The 21,463-nt window shown below is 41.2% G+C and overlaps 1 protein-coding gene and 1 long non-coding RNA gene across 4 annotated transcripts in view; one reads left to right on the forward strand and one right to left on the reverse strand.

Moving 5' to 3' along the window:
• Window positions 1–20,849, reverse strand: part of MAP3K20 (mitogen-activated protein kinase kinase kinase 20) — a 177,274-nt gene extending 156,425 nt beyond the window's left edge. For 2 of the 3 annotated variants that reach the window (XM_029934370.1, XM_029934372.1), the window contains exons 1-2: window positions 9,474–9,613; window positions 8,831–9,023 (exon numbers count right to left, since the gene is read on the reverse strand). In XM_029934370.1, the coding sequence (XP_029790230.1) occupies window positions 8,831–8,989 (159 nt within the window). In that variant the 5' untranslated portion in view covers window positions 8,990–9,023; window positions 9,474–9,613. Of the gene's footprint in view, window positions 1–8,830; window positions 9,024–9,473; window positions 9,614–20,830 lie in introns of those variants that run through there. The other variant, XM_029934371.1, reaches the window with a different exon arrangement.
• On the forward strand, window positions 1,302–4,023 carry LOC115287709. Its single transcript, XR_003906615.1, has 2 exons — window positions 1,302–1,354; window positions 3,560–4,023. It is a non-coding gene; the product is annotated as an uncharacterized LOC115287709 (long non-coding RNA).
• Window positions 20,850–21,463: the final 614 nt, after the last annotated feature.

The following is a 21,463-nucleotide window of genomic DNA, read 5'->3' on the forward strand; positions in this document are numbered from 1 at the left end:
TTTTCATTAAAGTATTGATCTCAGTATATTAAACAGTAAACATTTCAGTTAGTAATATTCAGTTAATTAATATCCAGCCATGTTCTAAATATTATATCAGTCGGGATATAACATTTTTATTGGAATACATTTATTGGTTTGATTTCAGCACAATATTTAGAACATGGCTGGATATTAATTAACTGAATATTACTAACTGAAATGTTTACTGTTTAATATACTGAGATCAATACTTTAATGAAAAGCTGAAATAAAAGTTGCAATAACGTTCCTCATATGGCAAATCACAAATAACTTCTACATGCCAGAAAACACGTAATCTAACAAAGTTTTGAAAGGATTTTAAAATTTTAAACTAAGTAGCAAAAATAAAAGGATAGGGGCTTTCTCTTGCAAATAAACCATTTCTATGGTCATAATGTTTGTTTTAATGTAACTGTATTTCACGTACCATGATAAGAACATTATTTGTAATTCAGGTGATTTTCTAAACTCCTGGTTCTAGAAGCCACTCCTGTGGTTACCTCTCCTGTAAGGTTTGTGTGACCTGCCGAAGTATCAGTAACACGAGCTTACTCATTCAATTTATACATTTGCTCAACATGTGTCGAATTTATCTCTCTATAGCCATTCGCTTGGGGGTGTCTTAACTCACAAGCTCCCAGGGAGAGGACCGCTGTGAGGGAAGGAGCTCGGTCACGGAGAGCTGCTCAGTACAGACTTCTGGGTGATGACAACTACGTTAATTATCAGATAAAGTGATTTGAACTGCTTTTTCTCTAAGTGATGACTTCTAGATCTAGCACAAAGTCAAAGAACAGCACACTGAATGGTTTCAAAATTCTCAAGCAGAAATGGTGTGCCAGTCTAAAAGGTGGACAAGCAAGGGCATTTGTAAAAATCAGACATTAGTTCCCCTAAGACAAGGGGACAACGACGGGTTCTGTCACTGTGGAGCCGAGTGAACTCACAACCAGCACTAAGACCGGTGTGTCCCACCCCCTCCCACAGCTCCGAGGGACGAAATGAAGAAACTGCAGGCGCGCTGGTACAGGAGGGCTTTCCTGGAGGAGAGGACACGAAAGTCCACTGCATCCGGACACCAAGTACCAAGGAACAGACGCTGCTGTGAGCAAAGCACAGCGCTGGGAGTGGCGAGGCAGGCAAAGGGCGTGGTTTCTGTTAGCCGGTCACTCAACCTCTGACCTATCAGACGGGGATTATAATCACGTGACGTGAGTGTGACAAAGAGGAGGGCAGTAACGGAAAGGCCCTAACCAAGTCATCAGCTCACAGAGGTAGTTGTACTCGGTACTATGAAGACGGCCAGGACGGTGACAGCACTGGGACAAAGGTAAAGCCAGTCCTTGCCCTTAAAAGAGCTCACGACAGGGATGCGGAATATGCCTCACACACCTTGCCCTTCCACACGTACGCCGCACGCTGCCGTGGCTCTCCCCTACAGCCCGAAAACGTGGCTCTGACCCCTTTCCCACACAAGGTTCTAGGAACCAACAAACTGGAGTTTTCACTGAACAGGATGCCGATGTGCCATCCTGACTTCAGAGTGTGGCTGTAAAGACACACCTGACAGCCGACAGTCACCCGGGCCTTCCGGGGTGCCGGCACTCTCCTGGGCGTTACGCGTGCTGGCTCCCTGATTCTTCCCGACGGTCCAGGGAGGTGCGCGCTGTCGGCAGCTCCACTCTTCGGAAGACATGGCCCGTCCACATGAGAAGTTAAGTGGCAATGGTTTACAGTGTACCGAGTCACGCAAGAACCATCACAAGTCGAATCAGTGGCCTGAGCGCTGACAAGTTAGAACAAAAAGAAAAATTATGCTTGTAGGACCTGAGACTGTTTCACAGAGAAGGAAGAAATTCTATCTGAAGGTTGGGTCGGATCTGCCCTGGCAGAGGGGACAAAGGGATTACAGCTGAAGGAAAGAGGGAACAAGGTCACAGAAATGCAAAAAGGTGACAGGAGTGGAGATCAGAGCACGAAAGACACGGCTGGAAAGTCAGGTGAGGACCCGAGAGGGGAAGGTCTGGAACCTGAAGGCATTTGCCCGAGGTTTCATAGATGTGGACCATTCCTCATGCCAGCCTTTAATTCATGACGCTCAGGGTCACTGCCGAGGAGGGCCTGTGCACAGGTGATCACCCCAACGTGGTAAATGTAAGGGTCTAAAAAGCCTCTAACGACCACAAGTTTTGACAAGGTACCTAAAATTTCAAGCCAACATTAACATACTGACCAAATGCACGTGACATATGATTGGCTAGGTACTACCTAAAGCAATTGTCCTCAAATTCTAGACGGCAGCACAAACATTTGAAAAACTTGTTATAGCAGACTGCCAGGCCCCACACACCAGAGTTTCTGACTCAGCAGAGGGACATGAGGCCCAAGAAGTTACATTTCTAACAAGTTCCCCAGTGATGCTTAATGCTTCTGGTCCAAAGGCAACACTTTCAAGAACCACTGGCCTAAAAGAACAGAATCCAGAATGTGTAAATTCTAACTGGGGACAGAAAAACCGTACACGGGGTTGTCTTCAAGAAGACACGGGGTGCCTGGCTGGCTCAGTGAGCTAAGCATCTGACTCTTGATCTCAGCTCAGGTCTTGACTTCACGGTCGTGAGTCCAAGCCAGGACAGGCCTCCTGAGTGAAGAGGAGACGACTAGATAAGGAGAAATGCTGTAACAGGCTAGGCACTGAGAGGAGGGGCACTGGAAAGTAGAAAATCAAAATGTCAGCTCTAGTATAGTGAAGTCTGTCCTCCTGAAACTTAAAAAGACTGCGCTGCCATTCTCCAACACCATTTTGGACAAATCATCAAAGAACTGAATGACAGGTATCACATATCCGAGCTATTTTTGTTTACATTGGTCCTATCGGTGTATTTAAATAAAGAGAGGATTTACAAAGAAAATAGATGCAGTTTTACTCCTCTCTATTGTGTTCGGGGGGGGGGGGGAATACAAAAACAGCATTCCTAGAAAGTAAATGCAAATAATTCATTAGTAAAAAGGTATAGAACTGCTATAGAAGGAGGGAAAAGGGTCTCCCATGAGCTAATAAACTGGTAACAGTATTTGCTAGCTTTCCATGAGACACAAAATGCTGTCATGTTGATATAGTCTCTATAATAAGAGCCTTTATTCTTCAATCTTTGAGTTCTGTGTCAATTTGAAGACTGTATTTTCTATTTCACACAGATATTTCTCCCTTTATACAAAAACCCATTGGTATTTCCTGTCCTTATGATCCTCCCTTTTTTTTTAAGTGTATTTATTTTGAGAGACAGAAAGCGCCAGCAGGGGAGGGGCAGGATCCCAAGCAAACTCCACCCCCCATTTTGACACTTTGATCTTTATAAATACTTACAGTGTGGGACAGTTTTGAAACTCGGATTTATCTGGCTTTCAACATTTCTACAACAAATTTGGTGGGATTTTTTCTTTTTGAAATAAAAGGAATGGTGCCTTGTAGAAGGCAAGGCAAATGAATCCTCCTGTTTTACCTCTTGCGCACTTTGCTTCAATTCTTTTGCAGGAACAAAAAGGAATCATGTTTCCTAGCTCATACTCAAGCCTGGTTTTCTCCTATCAGTTACGTATCCACAGATATCAAGGGAACATAAATCCTTGCAGGTTTCCATCTCTCAGAAAAACATGCCATGTGCAGACACATCTGGCTCAACGTATCATTAAATCCACTGCAAGAGAAAATGAGGCTGCTGTGATTGCGCCTTTCTAGGACTGGGAGGCTGAGGAACTCCTGCTGTGTGAGGTCAGTGGCCGGGAAGAGGACACTGAGCCACAACGTCCTTCTCTGCCCTCTCCACTCCTTGCTTCCATTTCTGCCTAAGCGGTATGGCTTGAGCTCAACTCATCTGGAATTTACCAAAAAGATACAGTAATGGCAGCCTTTCTTACCTTTGGTGTACATCCCAAAGATATTTTTACTGTTGAAAACTTGTTTTTAACAAAAGTAAGTAAATCTGCACCTAACATAAACAAGCTAAATTACCACTGAAAAATTCTTCGGTGTTGCTATGGAAAAGCGATGGAAAAGTAAACATTCAACAATTTTAGAGGCACATACGGAGCCTGGAAAATTAGTAATCCACAACATACTGCAGAGTTTTATAAAACTCAGTTCACCTGAACATCCTGAGAAAGTGACATACATTATCAGAGCTGTAATTTTTTTTGAGTGTTTGCCAATTTAAAAAGTAAATATATGGTTCATAGGGTGTTCACATTTGTCAAAACTGACGGATCTGTGCACTTCATTGTATGTAAATTTTACCTCAAAAGAAAACAAAACAGTAAACACATACTGTACACCAGTAATAATATGCATGCTGCAGTACTTAAGGGGAAACATACTGATGCCTGCAACTTATTTTGAAATCCATCAAAATGGATCGAAGGATAGAAAGATACATAGCTGAATACATATGTGATAAAGTATTTGTGTTAAAAATAGATCCTAGATGCTGGAATGTAGATGTTCCCTAGAAAACTCTTTCAACCCTTCTTTATGTTTGAAATTTTCATAATAAAATGTTGGGTGAAAATGTGAGATCACAGAAAAATATGGAAAACAAAGGAAGTAAAATAAAAACACTATACAGACACCAAGCAGACACCCAAGATCTTACTATACATGTTCTGTAATGTGCTTTTACCAGCTCTTTAAATATTCCCCCAAATACAATGGAATTCTATCATACAGACGCAGAACACTCTTTTCAGCTTTACTGAGGTATAATCAACAAATAAACTGTAATATTTTAAAGTATAAGACCTGATGATATTACTATATGTATACATTGTGAGAGGATTCACACAATGGAGGTAACGCATCGGCCACCTCCCATGTTTGCCTCTGTGTGTGTGAGAGAGAGATGTAGCATAATTTAAAGGATAATTTGTTAAAGAACACTTGTGCTTTTTCCAGCTCTTTACCATGATCCATCTGAGATGAGCAGCTACCATATCCATCTGTCTGCATATCTCTGATTACTTCCTTAGGATCAAGTCATAGAAGTAAAATTTCTGGCTCAAAGAAAGTAATTATTTTAAAATTTGTGATGCATTTTGTTAATCTCCAAGAAGCTTACCAATTTATACTCCTAACAAAAGCATATCACAGATCATAGCTAACATTTGAATTAAATGCTTCCATAAGTAAAGTTTATAACTATTCTTTCTCCCAACGATCAAAAGGCTCTTTTTTAAAAGAAAGTCTATAATATGCAAAACTAGTATCCAAATCTTGGCTTCTAAATATCATAGTCCCAATTCAGGTACCCTGGATCAGGGCTTCTTTAAGAAATGGCTGATTCCAGGAAGGAGGTAGGAATTAAAAGAGCCTGGAGTATCTTCTTGTGCCAGGAAGTAAAAACAAAAAAAAAATGCTAAAGAGTGATGGAGACACATCAAAAGGGCAAAGGAGCTACTTTAAAGGGACTCTTACTCAGTCAATCTGGACAATTTACCCAGGAAAGTAACAATAGTAATATAATGGAACATCTTCAATTTGAAAAAGAATCCATAAGTCTGCAATGAAATAAATAAATGAAGGGGTGAATAAGTAAAGAAAGGAATGCTCTCATTTATGCTAGAACTTTTTACGTAGCAACTGTCATAATAACATCTGGTTCAAACAAGAACTGCCAATAGATGCTAAAAACATTGGGTAACACTTGTTGAAAGAAGATATTTACTTGCCTCAGAATATCTTACAACAGCTTAATTATTAATTACAAAGGGGGGAAAGGGTATCTTTACTATAGAGAAACTGGGTAAACCCCTCTTAATGAAAAGTATTAGTATCACCAATAACAATACAAACGGACATCACAGTCTCCCACTAAGATATGCCAAGGGCATAGGACCTATGAAATATTCCTACCAAAACTACATTATCTTAAACTAGGCAAAAAGAAGGGAAAATCAGATAGACCCAAAACAAGGGACATTCTACCCAACAGTGCCATGCTCTTCAAAAATGTCAAAGTTTAAAAGACAAAGGCCGAGAAACAGTTCAAGAACACAATAATTAAACACAATATGTGATCCTGATTGGATCCTGGGTTGAAAAATCACCATAAAAAGGCCTTACTGGGACAATGGACAAAATCTGAATATAGACTGTAAGATAGGTAATATTATTGTATCAATGTTAAATTTTCTGATTTGATAGTTAAGTTATGGTTGCATTCTTGGGAGATGCTGAAATACTTACAGATGCTAAACACATAGCATCTACAATTTACTCTCATAGTTCAATAAAATATGAATACATACAACTTAATATATAAAGAGAAAGCATATGCTGAAAAATATTAATGAGTGGTGATTCTAGGGAAAGATGTTCAGAGTTCATTTACTATTCTTGGGAGTTTTTCCCTAGGTGTAAAAGTTTTTTTTTTTTTTAATTAAGTTTTAAAGAACTACCCAGATTTTAGGTAAATTCCATTTTTCTTTCTTTTCTTCTAACTTAAAAAAGTAATATATACTCACTGAAGCAGAGAAGAGTAAAACATACTCACTAAATTAGAGGTCTACCAAAAAAGCAAAAACAAAAGACCTTCTATCCTCTCACATAAGCAAAGTTAAAAGAGTTCGGTAAATATTTTCTCCACCTTTCACTAAGCTCATAAAACATTTAATCAGGTATCAAGTCATTCTTAAAGAGGAAATGAGCTGTAATATATCATTAAATACCCCATTGCTTCTTGGCAAAAAATGACCAAGTAACAGAAGACTGAATCTACAATTTAAAAAAAAATTCAGAGCTTATTGCCTTTCTCTTACTTAGAAAACACCCAGCCAGTGAGCCAACACATAGTTCACAAAGTAGGACAAAAATCACACTAAGATATGCATATTTCCTTTCTAATACCTCCCAACCCCTAGCCAAAATTTTTTACATCTTAAACTCCTGTTGTATCCAGAAGGGGGGATGCTTCGCAATAATCTACCGTCTCTCTTTATCACTGACTATATCCAGTGGCTTGGCTTTTCCTAAAATTTGTGAGTTATGGTCCTACAGTTCACTATGACCCACTCAATTTCTGAACGATAACCACGTAGATGGTTACTTCCACTAGAGCAGGACTTGGCAGTTTCCAATTCCTGCCTTCATCCCTGTGCTTTCCTAGGTCATTCCACCAGCTTTCTTAAAGATTAGAAAAACAAAACAAAACAAAGGCACTATGTATGGGGACAGGGCAGGTAAGGAGTGACTAGAAGCCAATTACTGTTTTCCTGTCAAAACCTGGCCCGTTAAGCAGAAAATCTCACATCCAATAATCACATAAGAACATGCTTGTTGTACCGAAGCTGCATGACCTAATGCTTACAAATATTAGCATGCTTGTATACTTTTTGAATATGAATTTGACGAAATTGGTTTATTTTCCATCTAACCTAGTCAACTATAGGTTTCAGAGTTTTAAGAACTACAGGACAGGGGGGTTGATTTCCTGGAATTCATTTGCCCCTCCTGAGGTAGCTTAGTAGGTTTTTCAAACCTCTATTCCCCCATCTATAAAATGGGTACAATAATGCTTACCTAAAAAAACTTAAGAGTTCACTAGATAAAAGAAGCTAGGTCCCATCTGGAGTAAGAAATGGTTTTCCTATTTGGCTACTAAGAAAAATGTGCTGGTCAAGAAATGAGGGGGAGGAAATTTTTCTACAAAGCACATGTCCGTTCTGTGCACACATGGGCATTAAAAGCTATTGCTCCCTAATGCTCTCCACAACCTTTAGGTACCCCAAGGCAGAAAGAGCTTAGTCCTTCTGACCTGGCTTCCACAAGTGGAAACTCAGCTGGTGATCACACAGTCACACAGCACTGCTGGGAGGAAACGCCACAAAGTGCTGCTGTTTGGGTTTCCTTCTCGAATCAATTGCTACGGTTGACTGACAGCAGTTAAAGAAAAAAAATAAGCGAAATCATTCAGGGGAAATTAAAATATACTTACAGAAAAGTTCCCTTTAAAAAAAGACATTGGAAAAAAAAACCAATAATTAGCCCAAACAGGACATAAATAGAAATGACCAAAACAAGCTCCAGCGGGTAGCTGTTAAAAGCTATCAATGCCACGGGGCCCCTGCAGGTCAGTTCCACAATTAGCTCGTCCTCCAAGTACTAAACTGAATGTGGGGACCAAGCTGTGTCGTATTCCTATGGAAGTGAAGGGCTCGCTCGGACCAACCTAAGCCCCAGACTCTGGAAGCCAAGACCCTTTTCTGATTGTACAAATAGGGCAGTCCTCTGTCCAGCATCTGTTAGTTCTTTATTAAACAAAGACCATCACTGTTGGCTTCAAGTAGAGGTGAAATCCAAGAAGCTAGTATTGTTTATATTTCAGTAGAAAAATAATGCTTTTCGTTTTTTAAAAGACAACTCCTGATGACCACAGATTCACAAAAATCAGAAAAGAAAGGGAATAAATGTTCACACATTACTCTTTACTGACCCCCTCGGCTGACCTAGGGAAAAGAAGAGCCTGAAGCCAAGGAAGGTCCGAATGCTCCCCTTCCCTGACGAGAACATTCGGTCTTCCGTGCCATGGAAGAAAACACTCTCCGTGCAGATGACCCCTAGAACTCAACCCTACAGCACACGTGGCAGTGACTTCTATTTATGGGGCTCCCAGAATGGAAACTGGGAAACAGCCTCATGGATCGGCCCCAAAGGCCTCGCTTGCTAGGTCCCCTGACAGCCTGCGACCTCCGACTCGGTGGAAAAGCTTACATAAGCGCAGTCGCCACCATTTCTGACAGCAGGGAAAGGCCTTACCTCTTTCTCTATTTTGAGCAGTTTCTTTACAGCCACCTCCTTGTCCTGTGATATCCATCTGGCTCGATATACACTCCCAAAGCTTCCTCCGCCGCAGTTTTCAAAAAACTGCAAGTCATCAAATTTAATTTGCACAAAGGAGGTACCGAGAGACGACATCTCATAATGACACAGTATTAGACTTCGGCGAAATCTGCAGAGACAGAGAAAAGTTGCATTAGAAATATATTGGAACAAATCGTCTGAATCCCACTGTAGATAACGTGTAACTTCCGAAACTTGTGAAACATCCAGAAAGAACCCCGAGGACTCAGGAGCAAGGACAGCAAGGCTATAAACAAACCGAAGTGAAAACACTTACCGGGCTGCCCATGCAAAAGTCCACAGCAGCTTTGTCCAGACTCCGAAACACAGCTGTTCACAGAGCAATGGCTCAGATTTCCCCCCCGACAAAACCTGTGGCGGCGCTTCCTGCACATCCCGAGGAGCTCTGCCTAAAGGCTACCGTGTCACCCGGTCTATGAGGAAGGCCTGACCCACGGGAGGCATGCTCTCCACAGCGAGCCTGCTAGCTCCCCCGGCCCGGGAGGCTTGCCGGCCGCCCCCCCAACGGTGAGCTCACTTCACACAAAATATACATCACCTAAGCAACGGAGCATCCTGCCCCGAGGAGGGCCCAAGCGCTGCACGCGAACACACATCCAGTGTTTAGATTCCAGAAGCAAGCGTTCAGCTCGGGGATAGAAAAGCTGGCCGAGCGTTTTACACAAGTGGCTCCCTGGACTGTATACTGTAGCAGGGCTTAATTAAAGAGGAGAAAATTTGCCCTTGATTACAATATATTAAGTCATCCAAAGAACTCTGCCAAGAATGTAAAAAAAAAAAAATATTATGTTTGTTTCCAGAGGAACAGATTACCTCTCCCAGAGATTATTACACTGATATTTTCTGCAGTCTAAGGAGTTGTACTATTCTCTGGGCAAGTGGTCAGTCTTTACACCCGATGCCAAACCGCGGATTCACAGGAAAAAACAAAACAAAACCATACAAACAAGACAAGAAAACAAGAAAGTAAGGCACTAAAATGTTGAACCTGCATTAAAAAGCAGGTGGAGAACAAAAGTTTATATACATATTCTTACCAAACTGTAAACCAGAATCTCACAGTGAGGGTGCCAAAAGACAAATCCATAGGTATACAAAACAACTGGTCTGGGCTCTTCATAACTGTCAAAGTCAAGAAAGACAAAAAAAAAAAAAAAAAACCAGGAAAACTTCTAGCATAAGGAGACTTAAATATGATGACTAAATGCAATGAATGACCACTGACTAGATTCTGGAATTTAAAAAAATTCTACAGAAAGTATTATTGGGATTTTAGGGAGGTTTGAATACTACTATATATTAGGTATTATTAATTTACCCATGGATAATAGTATTCTGGTTCGGTAGGATGACGTCCTTGTTATTGGGAGATATACTGGGAGAAATATTTAAGCATTATACCTACAATTTAATTTAAAATGGTTCAACCCCCTCCCCTCTTGCTTTCCAAAAACAGGGCAAAGGGATAGAGAGAGGAAGCAAATGTAAGAAAATGTTAAGAACTGCTGAATCTAGGGGTGCCTGGGCGGCTCAGTCAGTTCTAAGCGTCCAACTTCGGCTCAGGTCATGATCTCACAGTTCGTGGGTTCAAGCCCTGCATCAGGCTCTGTGCTGACAGCCCAGAGCCTGAAGACTGTTTCAGATTCTGTGGCTCCCTCTCTCTCTCTCTGCCCTTCCCCCATTCAGGCTCTGTTTCTGTCTCAATAATAAATAAACATTAAAAGAAATCAAAAAACGAAAAGAACTGGTGTATCTAGGCAAAAGTTATATGAGTGTTTCACTATTCTTTCCATTTTTCTGTAGGGTTTGATTATTTTCAAAATAAAAAGGTGGAGGGGACCGTTTGTGTCTATGAAATTGACAAAATTTCTTCATAAACAACTTGAAGCTCTACTGAGTGATGTCCACAGTTGGCTCAGCAATCTTAATGTGCAGCTGACGAGCAATCCCATTTTAGGAGCATCATGTCACTGAAGAATTCTGATTTTTTTTAAAGTAAACCTTATGCCCAACATGGAGCTTGAACTCACGACCCTGAGATCAAGAGTCACACGCTCTACCTACTGAGCCAGCTGATTTCTTACAACAAGTCAAACTGCTCTACTTTGGAAAAAAGCCAAGACAGAATTGTTTGTCTATCCTCTAAAGTTTAAAAGCTAGCTTACTGTCTACACAAAAATACAGGGGCGCAGGGGGAAGCCCAAAATATCCAGCTTGAGTCCATACATATGGAAGTCACCAATTTACCTTACTAACTTTTGTTTCAATTCACATTCAGTTAATCACAGAAAAGAAGAAAGTTTGGATAACATTTAGGAATGTGCTGAACTGCCCAGCTAGCTCAGTAGGTAGAGCATGAGACTCTTAATCTCAGGAATGTGCCAAAGGTAGGTACCTAGAATATGCAAGCTAAAAAGTTTGTTCAATAAAAGGCACTTGCAAGATTCCCTCCGTGTTACAAGATGCTAGGTCCATCTATGTTGTTATTAACTGCTTTTATTTTTATCAAAGTATAAAAATAAAATAGGACTACAAAGTTTGTAATAAAAAAACAGAACTCTCCTGCTCCACTCCTCCCCATACCCAATTCTCTCTCCAGAGGGAACTAATTTCAACTCCTTTAGCATTTTCTTCTGCTATTTACCTCCATTTTCTAAAAAGTGTGATCATATTGCTATTTCTTGGTTGTTCCATTTCAGATATTATCTATCAACTTCTCTCGGTGGAAGAAAAGGATTTAGTTCTCATATGCCCCCTTTACCTCCTTGCATAGAAATAGGTCACACTCGCCCAACCCTCCCAGCTTCCAACTAAATTGTAAGATTTAATTAAGTCAATAGTAGTCTGACAAAGTAAATATTTCTAGGAGTGCTGTGTAGGATTCAATGACTTTTCCTTTCTTGGGTAACTTTTTGTTTCTCCTAGAGTTATTAGTTGCTCTGTTTTTGTTGTTTGCTTAGCTTTTTATATATTTAGCATTTATTCACCTCATTGAACTCTCCCAAGAACTGTAAAACTCCTCTCAGTAAAATAAAAATAAAAATAAGAATATCAGGTAATTTGGGGGAGGATGTTCTATTTTTTTTCTTAAAGACATTCCTCCTATACTCTTCATCTTGATTAAATCTGGCTGATGTGGTGGTTCTCTAGGCCCAACTTGGACTGGGACTTCCCTTCACCATCATCCTAAACTGTCTTTTATCTTCTCCTCTGTGTGAGAACCCCTGTCCTCTAATCCCCTGGTCTCTCTGTTTTGACAGTGCATATCTCCCATCACCAACCTAACAGAGTACCCAGAATGTAATTTTTTTGAGAATCTGTGTGTCTTAAAATGCCTTCTTGGTAACCTGGCTGAGTTTGCAATTCTAGGTAGGAAATAAATTTCCTTATAATTTTAAAAGTATTTCTTCATAGTCTTCTAATTTCTAATGTGGCTGTAAAGAAGCCTGATACTGCTCTGGTAACTAATCCTTTTTACACTATTACTTTCTATCTGAAAGCTTGTAGGACCCTGTGTTCATTTTTGGAACCCTGAAATTAATAGAACATGCTTAGGAATGTGTCTTTTTCACTCATCAGTAGAACATTCAGTGAACTCTCTTAGCCTGTACTCCCAGTGAACTCACATCTCTTAATTCTGGGAAATTTTCTTGTGTTAGTCCTTTACCACTTATAGCTACTTTTGCTTCTTGTTTTCTCATCTCCATACACATGTGAGGAACTGCTTGCAGTTCCCAGTACATGCTGCCCCTACCCCCACTCACATCTCTATTCCTTTGCATAAGGTATTTCTGCTTTGAATGTCTTTCTCTTCCCAGGAAATCCTGTCCCTATCTGCTTCAAGTCTCAAGAGCAGAATTAAATTCTCCCTCTGTGCCTCAGCATCTTTCTTTACCTACTCATCATTCTCACTTACTTCCCACCTTTAAGGGACTATCAATCCCTTAAAGGCAAAACTCATTTCCATTTATATCTGGATCTTCTTCAGCACCTAGTACACAGGCAGGCAAATTCACTGAATTTTTTTCCATTCAAAAACTGCTGAATGAATGAACAAATGAATAGTCTCTGGCTATTCTTCCATTATATCTTTTGCAACTAGGAAGATTCCAGTCAATCAGACTAAGTAAAATCTGAGATCTGTAGTTTTTATAAGTTCCCCCAGGGCATTATGAAGCAAATCCTAACTTGGGAACTACTGCCTAGGATTCTTGGAAACTGAGGAGAATTACGTTTGGGACTCCAGAATGAGGTGTCTATGAGTCCAAAGGAGAAAGAAGAGGAGGAGGAGGAAGGAAATTCTTTTCAAAACAAACCTAGAGATCTGAACCAGGATGAGATCAATACGAATAAGTCTAAACCTCAGGGACAGAGCGAGTTCGGGAAATATGGATGAATGGAAGTAGGATCAGTTACATTTGAAACTGACCTAAAGGTACCAGAGGAAGGTTGACCTCTGAGAAGTATAGTTCTCTAGGACCTTCACTTCTGGAGATGGAAACTAATCACATCCGTCCCAGAATCACTGTTACTCACTTTGTGATATATCCTGCCATTTGGAACATGGCTATGTATGAATAGGACTATCTAATTACTTGAATGCTTAATTGAAACTATAAAAAATTAAGTCCCATCTTACTATGGAAGAGACTAACAATTCTGGGGTATAGGAGTACAGGTTTGAACTCCAGTGAGCTTGGCAAAACACCACGGACTCAGATGAAAAACCTGACTGAGACTCCCACTGCCGTCTACACGAGACTCAGACCGCATACAGGTTTCCCCCACTATCTGAAAGTACAACCTTCCTGTGAAATCTTTCATTAGCCAAACCGCTGTAAAGCAAAAAAGAAACTGCCATTAATTTACATGGAAAAACTTCGAGCATTTCCAGACCCAAAAATTAACTCCTCTTAGGCTTTTCTGATACCTCAGGACACATCTTGCCAATGGACATACAAAACAAAATCAAGAGAAAATAGAGTACAGATGCTCTCAAACACAGTTCAGAGCGACAGCGGCGTGATGCGGAGATGCTAAGTGGGGTCCCAGGGAGAGAAGCCTGGGGCGTGTGCCGCCTCTACAACAGCTCACGCAAAACAAGGGCTGGATGCGATTTTCCCGCCTTTTTCCCTGAAAGTGAAAATCACCGTCAGGCTTCTGTTAGCAAAAACAGGTGCTACTCTAGGTCTTCCAGAAGCAAAGTGGTATAATGCAAGTTTTTGAAAAGCAGAAGATAACCTGTATATTTATTTTTCCCCTTGAACTATCCCTCTTTAATTTAAAATTATTCTAATAGGATCAACTTAGGATCCGAAGAACGGCAAAGCTGAGTTGCTGGTTAATCATACATACAGCATCTTGGGGATGACTACTACACCATGTTCTCATTTTTCAGATGTGTTCTCCAGTGAATACACCTGAATTTCATAAGAAGGGTCATCTATATAAATGTATTTCCATGCTATCCCCATTCAAATGAGGTTATATCCTGCCATGTTAAAATAATTGCTTTTACACAAGAAAGGCAATTTTTCTCCATGAAACAATACCCAGGCCTAATTTGGTAGCATTTTACCTTTTGTTTCCTAGACTCTCACAGCTGCTTTAAATATTAGTATCTACCACACAGCACTGACGGGTAAGGTGGAGGAGGGACAGCATAAAAATCAAAGCATAGCAGAGTGTCACAGCACTGAAAATGTTCAAAGTCACTAATGTGGTGGTTGAGTCCAATCGTTTGAGTACATGAATGGTAAAACAAACCTTTTCAATTTTTAAAAATTTTCTTAAAATTGAAATTTAAAAAAGATTTTTAACTACTAAATTGCTGAAAGCAAACATACATACGTGTGTGTATATATACATATATGTGTATGTATGTGTGTATATATATGCATGTGTGTGTGTGTGCATGTATATATATATATCACCATCAGTGAACTATCAAAAGTGAAACTATATGGAGATAGAAAACCTTAAGTGGAGTATTGACTTTCAGCTTTCTAGTCCCTTCCCCCCTCCAAAATGGACTTCTGTCCTGAATTAAAAACAAGATAAAGCAAAAAAGACTCTAACGTTTTAATATTTTTTTAAATTTTTAATGCTTTATTTATTTTTGATACAGAAGAGACAGAGCATGAGAGGGGGAGGGTCTGAGAGAGACGGAGACACAGAATCTGAAACAGGCTCCAGGCTCTGAGCTAGGTGTCAGCACAGAGCCTGACGCAGGGCTCAAACCCACGAACGTGAGATCTGACCTGAGCCAAAGTCGGAGGCTTAACCGACGGAGCCACCAAGGCGCCCCTAACGTCTTAACATTTAAAAAACAAGATTTAGAATTAAAGAGGAGTCTGACCTCTGCCTCTAGCCCTTGGTAACCTTGAACCAATCACATTTTCTGACCATGGCATTTCCAGCCCAACAAATAAGAAATTTGACATTTCTTTCATTCTGATACCAAATGTCTCAAAGTTGCTAGCTCAAAAATTAGGAAGTTTGCAGAGTTATTTTGGCTTCTTTAATGAGTCTTACTTCCAAATTTCAACACAGAAGCTGCATGGTCCAGGGGAAGGGCCCCAGTTATATCCAGCAGTGAATCTGAATTTACTAGCTGTTGGGCTCTGGCTCAGGCATTGTACCTCTCTGCCCTCCGTTTTCTCACTGGCAATAATCCCCATCCTGCAGTTGCTGGGAAGTAAGAGATACTGTGAAAGTGCCTGGCATAGTGCCCAGCCCCTAGTATATAATACTCAATACATGGGAATTCTGGTTCTCAACTTGTCTTAGCAAGTCTGGTTATCATATTTAGTCATCTACTCCTTCAGCTCTCACCACTGGGCATGCTTTCCTCAATAGTTTTCCTCCCTGTGTTTTCAGAATGGTTTTGTATCTCCATTAGTTTTGCAGAGCAATAATTAATAGGTAAATGTACTATTGGTCCCTAAATCCTTCTTATCAGTATACATTTTAACTTTTTTCTCACTGTTTGCTGCTTTTGGTTTTGGCCATTTTTGCAAGATCTTAGTAAGTAATTATAATTTTCTTTTAAATTATTTTTGCATAATGAGACTAAGTTATTAAAAGATGAAACTTTTTGTCTGTTTGGCACTTTTTAGATACCAGCGTTTCCAGGACCTATTAATTCCATGATAGCATTCACTCTGGTAGGTTCCTACAATGTACCCACTTCCGTGATGGCCACCGTCTTCCATTAAGATCTTATCTACTGCATTTCAAATGAATTTAAGAAACGGCAACCAACTTCATTAAATTCCTGCAAATCATAACTTCTTTTAAAATTAAAAAAAAATTAAATTAAATTAAATCCACCTCATCAAAGGACTAATAACTTTACTAAAAACTAGGTCTCTGGATTTTTCTGGATTTTTCTTTTAGGTTTACATGGGCCTGTGATTTCTGAATTCAGATTCTTCCTCTTTTTCTATCCCTAATTTACATTTTTCCTTTTCTCTTTCTTCACAACAGTCACAAGTTTATCTTTGATGCAATGTAGGAAAAAAACTATTTTATTATGACCTAAATCTGACCAAACACCAAAACAAACCAAAAAAACCTCTTAGAAAACAGCCCTTGACAAATTCTTCGGCCAACCTTGTTGCTCTAATATTTATTTATGCTAGTATTGTTTCAGCCTCCTAACACAGATTAGTGAATAAAATAATAAAAAATATGCTTGATTCTGTGTATTAAAATAATACAACTTGGATTATGGGTCTAAAATTATTTTTTTCCTACAAGTCTTAGCTTCAAAACATGGGGAGTGCTGGGGTTTGGCATATATGTTCATAAGAGCAAGGTCAAAGATTCTAAGATTCTATTCTTGAACAGGACTGCTGTTCTACTGTTGTTTTTAAACCACCCAAAAAAGATCTGTACGACTAGGTAGAGGAGACCAGGCTGCAAACAGAACCAGCTAGTACTTGTGTCTACCGTAGATCGAGATCCCTCCTTCCTCCAAGGCTGCCGCTGGAAAGCAACAGGCGTGTAAAGAATGGGTTGAACTCCATGAATAGGATCTTTAGTCACGGATGTCAGAGAGAAGTAGACTTTAAGAATCTAAAAAATAGCTATTGTTTCGTCCTCCCCCCAGACACCCCCCCCCGTGCTTCACCAAACAAGTAACAGACCCCTCTAATTAGAGCAAAGGTTAAAATAAAAATGAGCTAGTTAAAGGAAACATTATTTGTACTTTATTTCAATTAATGAAAAGAGACATCATGGCACACTTCCTTGCCAGAAATGTTACTCGGGGCCAAACACTGGAGCAACAGGAACGTAGGAGGCAGGGGCACTTACAGCACAGAAATACTGTGTGGAAATGTGTCTGTGCTCAAAGAGAAGCCCAACTAGGCGACTCGGAGTCGGTACAATCCAGGACGTGGGTCACGGCAGAGGCGCCTGTGCTGGGCGGCTGGAGGCCTGGGAAGAGAGCGGCACCAGCGCAGAGGGCACATCTCCGCGGGCTGGCCGGAAGGGGAATTCACAGGTGTGTGCGGGTGGCAGTGGGGGTGGGGAGGAAACAGGGGTAGACAAGGCTTACTTCAGTCAGCAGGCCCACCCATCCCCAAACGTGCTGCTTCTTGGCTCCTGTTTCTACCCCTGAACCATTCTCTGTCAAATAGAAAATACCCGACTACCCTCGCTGCTAACAAAGAAGTACCATCTTGGACGAATGATCTGGAATGAACGTTCCGAAAAGGGTAAATATGACAGTTAAAACCTGGCAACCTGGACAGAAGATGACAGCAAAGGGGAACTGCTAAAACCAGAGAAGACCATGGAAGACCCCACATTATGCATCGATCCGGAGACAAAGCTAAAAACTACAGAGAGAATTCCTGGTTATTGGGGTTGCCCAAGAAGAAAATACGCCACTCTGTCTAGTAGTGAGCTGCTTATCGCTGAGAGGGTTCAAGGGGAGGTGGTCAGGTGGAGTAGGAGATTCTTGCAACCGCTAGAACAGCATGAATGGTTTTTAAGACCTACTCCAACCCTATGAGTATGCGATGACTAATCCACCTGCTGTAAAGTATGGAGGTGCCTTCCTCAGGGATACAGGCGTGACCCTAAGAGTCCCTGGCAAAGTAAAGGGAACAGTGATGAGCGTCAGTGATGGAAATAATGGAGATGACTGGGCCATGCTTCTCAATTTATCCTCCCAAATGGGTTGAGAAGGTGAGAGTCATACTCCAGATTTCTATCCTACCACTATTCTTTCCCCTCTCCTCCACTTCTAAAGGCAACGAGCTTTGTTCATAATGAAAGCCATGCTATAACCACAGAAAATCAAAACTCTTTGGATGACGATATACTATTTTCTTTTCTCAGCAGAATGAAATTGCGTTACCCCATGCAGGGGGCTGGGCTGCAAAGCCAATGGTGCACATTCATTTATCAGAACCAGGCTCGTGCTCCCCCAGCACCGTGCACAGGTGTGTGAATAAACCCAGTTCCTGAAAGTCAATTTTACCTTAAGATCTGGGGGAATATACATGCCAAGTGTCTGCCTGTCCAGTAAAGTCAAACAGTACAGAAGAGAGTGCAAAATTCACATGTTTTTAATATTAAATACAAGATTTTAAAGCAAGTGCTTGCTTCTATGGGAGTATTTGTAGTTTTATTTACAAATCCCTAAAGAAATACATTCTTCTCCACAATAGGGTACTTTGGTTAAAAAAAAAAAAAGTTTCATAAGCAAAGACTTTTTCCAAGACTTTTAGACTTTTGGCTTTCCTATAAGAAGCCCAGAAAGGAGGTTAGTCCCTTAAGATAAGCTGTGCTCAAAGCCAGCTACAAGAATGGTTCTAAGTAATTTTGGTTTTGGTTTCCTAGGTCATAACCTTACCTATTCATACAACTCCCAAGTTCTTCAAATTCCTCATACAGGTATTTAAATGCATTAACCTTCAGATTCTTTCCAAAAAATATATTAAACACAGAGGTACACAAAGCTGCTTACAAATCCTTACACTCAAAGCAGGAGAGTAGCTCCGAAAGCCGCCCCCCACACACACGACGTATGACTTGGGAACACGGCCAGCCACCAAGGGCAAGCCTGCCTGGGTACCGGTGAGACAGCAGCTTGCTCCACGTCTAACCTGAGAACGTGGATACTCCTTCCTACTCGGCTGCGGTGGCTGACGTCTGAAGGGCCGGTTCGAGCATTTCCACATGCTGCCTCGTAAGCCGGGTGCAGCAAGGAGGCATTACTGTGTCCAATGTACGCGTGACAAAACTGAGGACGAAGGGTAGGAAAGGTGCCCAAGCCAAGTCCCTAAGCTATGAGCGATGTGACTGGGATTCAAACTCAGTTCTGACTTCAAAGTCATATCATTTTTCTTCACCATATCATATGTCTTTCTTCTGACTCTATCATTCTGCCTCTTCCTTCTAATCTACCTTTTTTCTTTCAACAACCCCTTATTACAGTAATTACTGGATTGCTTATCATCCACCTGAAGTTCCATTTGAGGCTTTAATTTCCTACTAGCAACCGTGATGCGGGGTTAGGGTGGCAAAGCATGGCTGCTTTGTTCTCACAGAATCCTTCTTCCGTGTTGGGATTATTTAACTGCTATTAGGGCATAATCGATGCTTCGGCGGTCTGTAGGAGGGTCTGACACAAAAGCCCCCAAGTATCGGTCAGACCAATCTCAGCTCTAACATTTACAGCTCTCTTTCCTTAACAGGTACAGTTTTCTGGTCACAGCTGGAACTCTGCTTATTTGTGTGTTGTGGGGCAAGGTTAATAGCTACGAAAGAAGTAGCCTAAATGCTCCCTGCAGTAAGACCAAAAGGTGCCTTAGCTGTTCCTATTACATTTAGATAGACAAGACACCCTCCCTGTCAATCTGTCCTGGGTAGAATAAAACGGAAAACAAATGATCCAAATTGATTTTTATTTTCAATATCTCTGGATCCAGATATAAGGCTATCTTATTCCAAGAGGGACTACATCACCACAAACACCTTTTTCTGGTTAAAAAAAAACCCAAAAACACATTGATTCTCTCCTCTCTTTTCTTTGAATCTAACAATTTCTAAAAACTGCCCATTTTTCTCATTCACTCCCCCACTAGTAGCTGCACTCTATGTCTGACCTCTTCTCATGAAACCTCATTGTAATGTCTCCCGAGTTTTCTCTATTTACTCCACGCCCCTCATAACTCCTGTTTACAGTTTGGTAGCCCTGTCAAAGTCAGTTTCACTGCTCATTCCAGATAGGCACTCAGCCAATATATTGCCAATAACACTCACTCTTGTGCTAACTTAAAATACACAGTGCAGCTTGCCAAGTTTCCTTATTTGGCAAGAAGGTCCCTTAGTTCCCAAGATCTTTGACCATCCATTTTTAGATCCAAATCCTCCTGCTTAATATTTGGATATTTCTCTCTCTTTGTCTCTTTGTAATGTGTTTTATGTGTTCCCTAAAAGACTACGAAGAAGAGATCAATCATCTCTGCTTTCCTAGACAAGGGTCCTTGTCATTGCCTTGTGGTCATTTCCTCTGGAATTACTGCCATTATAACTTTTGATTTAAATAATATTTTCCAAGTTAAAAAAAAACTCGAGGAAAGTTATAGTAGGAATTATGTTGTTAAAGACTAAACTAAAGAGTACACGTTGCTTTATAAGACCATTTTCCTTCATCTTAATTCACTGTTCCCAAACAAACCAAACAAACGTTCACTTGCAATCTCCCAAATCTCTCACTACTGTAGCTGGAACTTTAAACAAAGGCTCTACAAATGATCAAAACCATAATTAAAATGTAGCCGTCGCGTATTTTTTCTGAAAATCGAAAAACGACATGAAATTTCACAGTGGAGATCTGGGCCTACTACAAAGAAATCGTTAACCGTCTTGAATCACCTGTTTATTTTCGTCTTTAAAAGTGAGCTGGGATCCACTGCATCCTCACTGCTCACTTCAACTGAGGTCAGGAAAGCAAGAAGGCTCTCCTAAAACAGCATCAGAGATGAAACAGGAATGTACCTCGGCAGCCATCTGAGGCGGTTCTAATATACCATCACTAATAGAGAGCCTGTTGTAGTTATCATTGGGACGGGCCACGAAATGATGTTGCTTTCATTAACAAAAATACTAATTAAGTCCTCCGTAAACAGTGCTTAAGCAGAGATCTCGAGGCGCAACAGAAACGCACGGTTGCAGCGGTCGCACAATGCGCTGCCCCGTTTTTTAGGCCAATTCGAAGCCATCTCGCCGGGTCTGTATCAAAGTCGGTCTGCAAGCTGTCAGGAGCGAGCGAGGCGTGGCGGCGGCCTCAGCACTGCCCCGCCGGCCTGGGGCAGGTCGCGGAGGCCGCGGACCCGGGGACGCCACGGGGTCGCCGGGGACACCCGGCCCCCTCGCCGGCGGCAGAAGCGGCCGCCGGAGGGTGCGGGCGGCGCGAGCCCCGCGCTGCCCCGGGGAGGGCCGCTCGCGGTGGGAGAAGCCGCCCGGGCCGGGTGGAAAGCAGAAGTTAGCGGTCTCGTACGCACAGCC

Source organism: Suricata suricatta, chromosome 3 (assembly GCF_006229205.1).
Source record: "Suricata suricatta isolate VVHF042 chromosome 3, meerkat_22Aug2017_6uvM2_HiC, whole genome shotgun sequence".
Lineage (NCBI taxonomy): Eukaryota > Metazoa > Chordata > Mammalia > Carnivora > Herpestidae > Suricata > Suricata suricatta.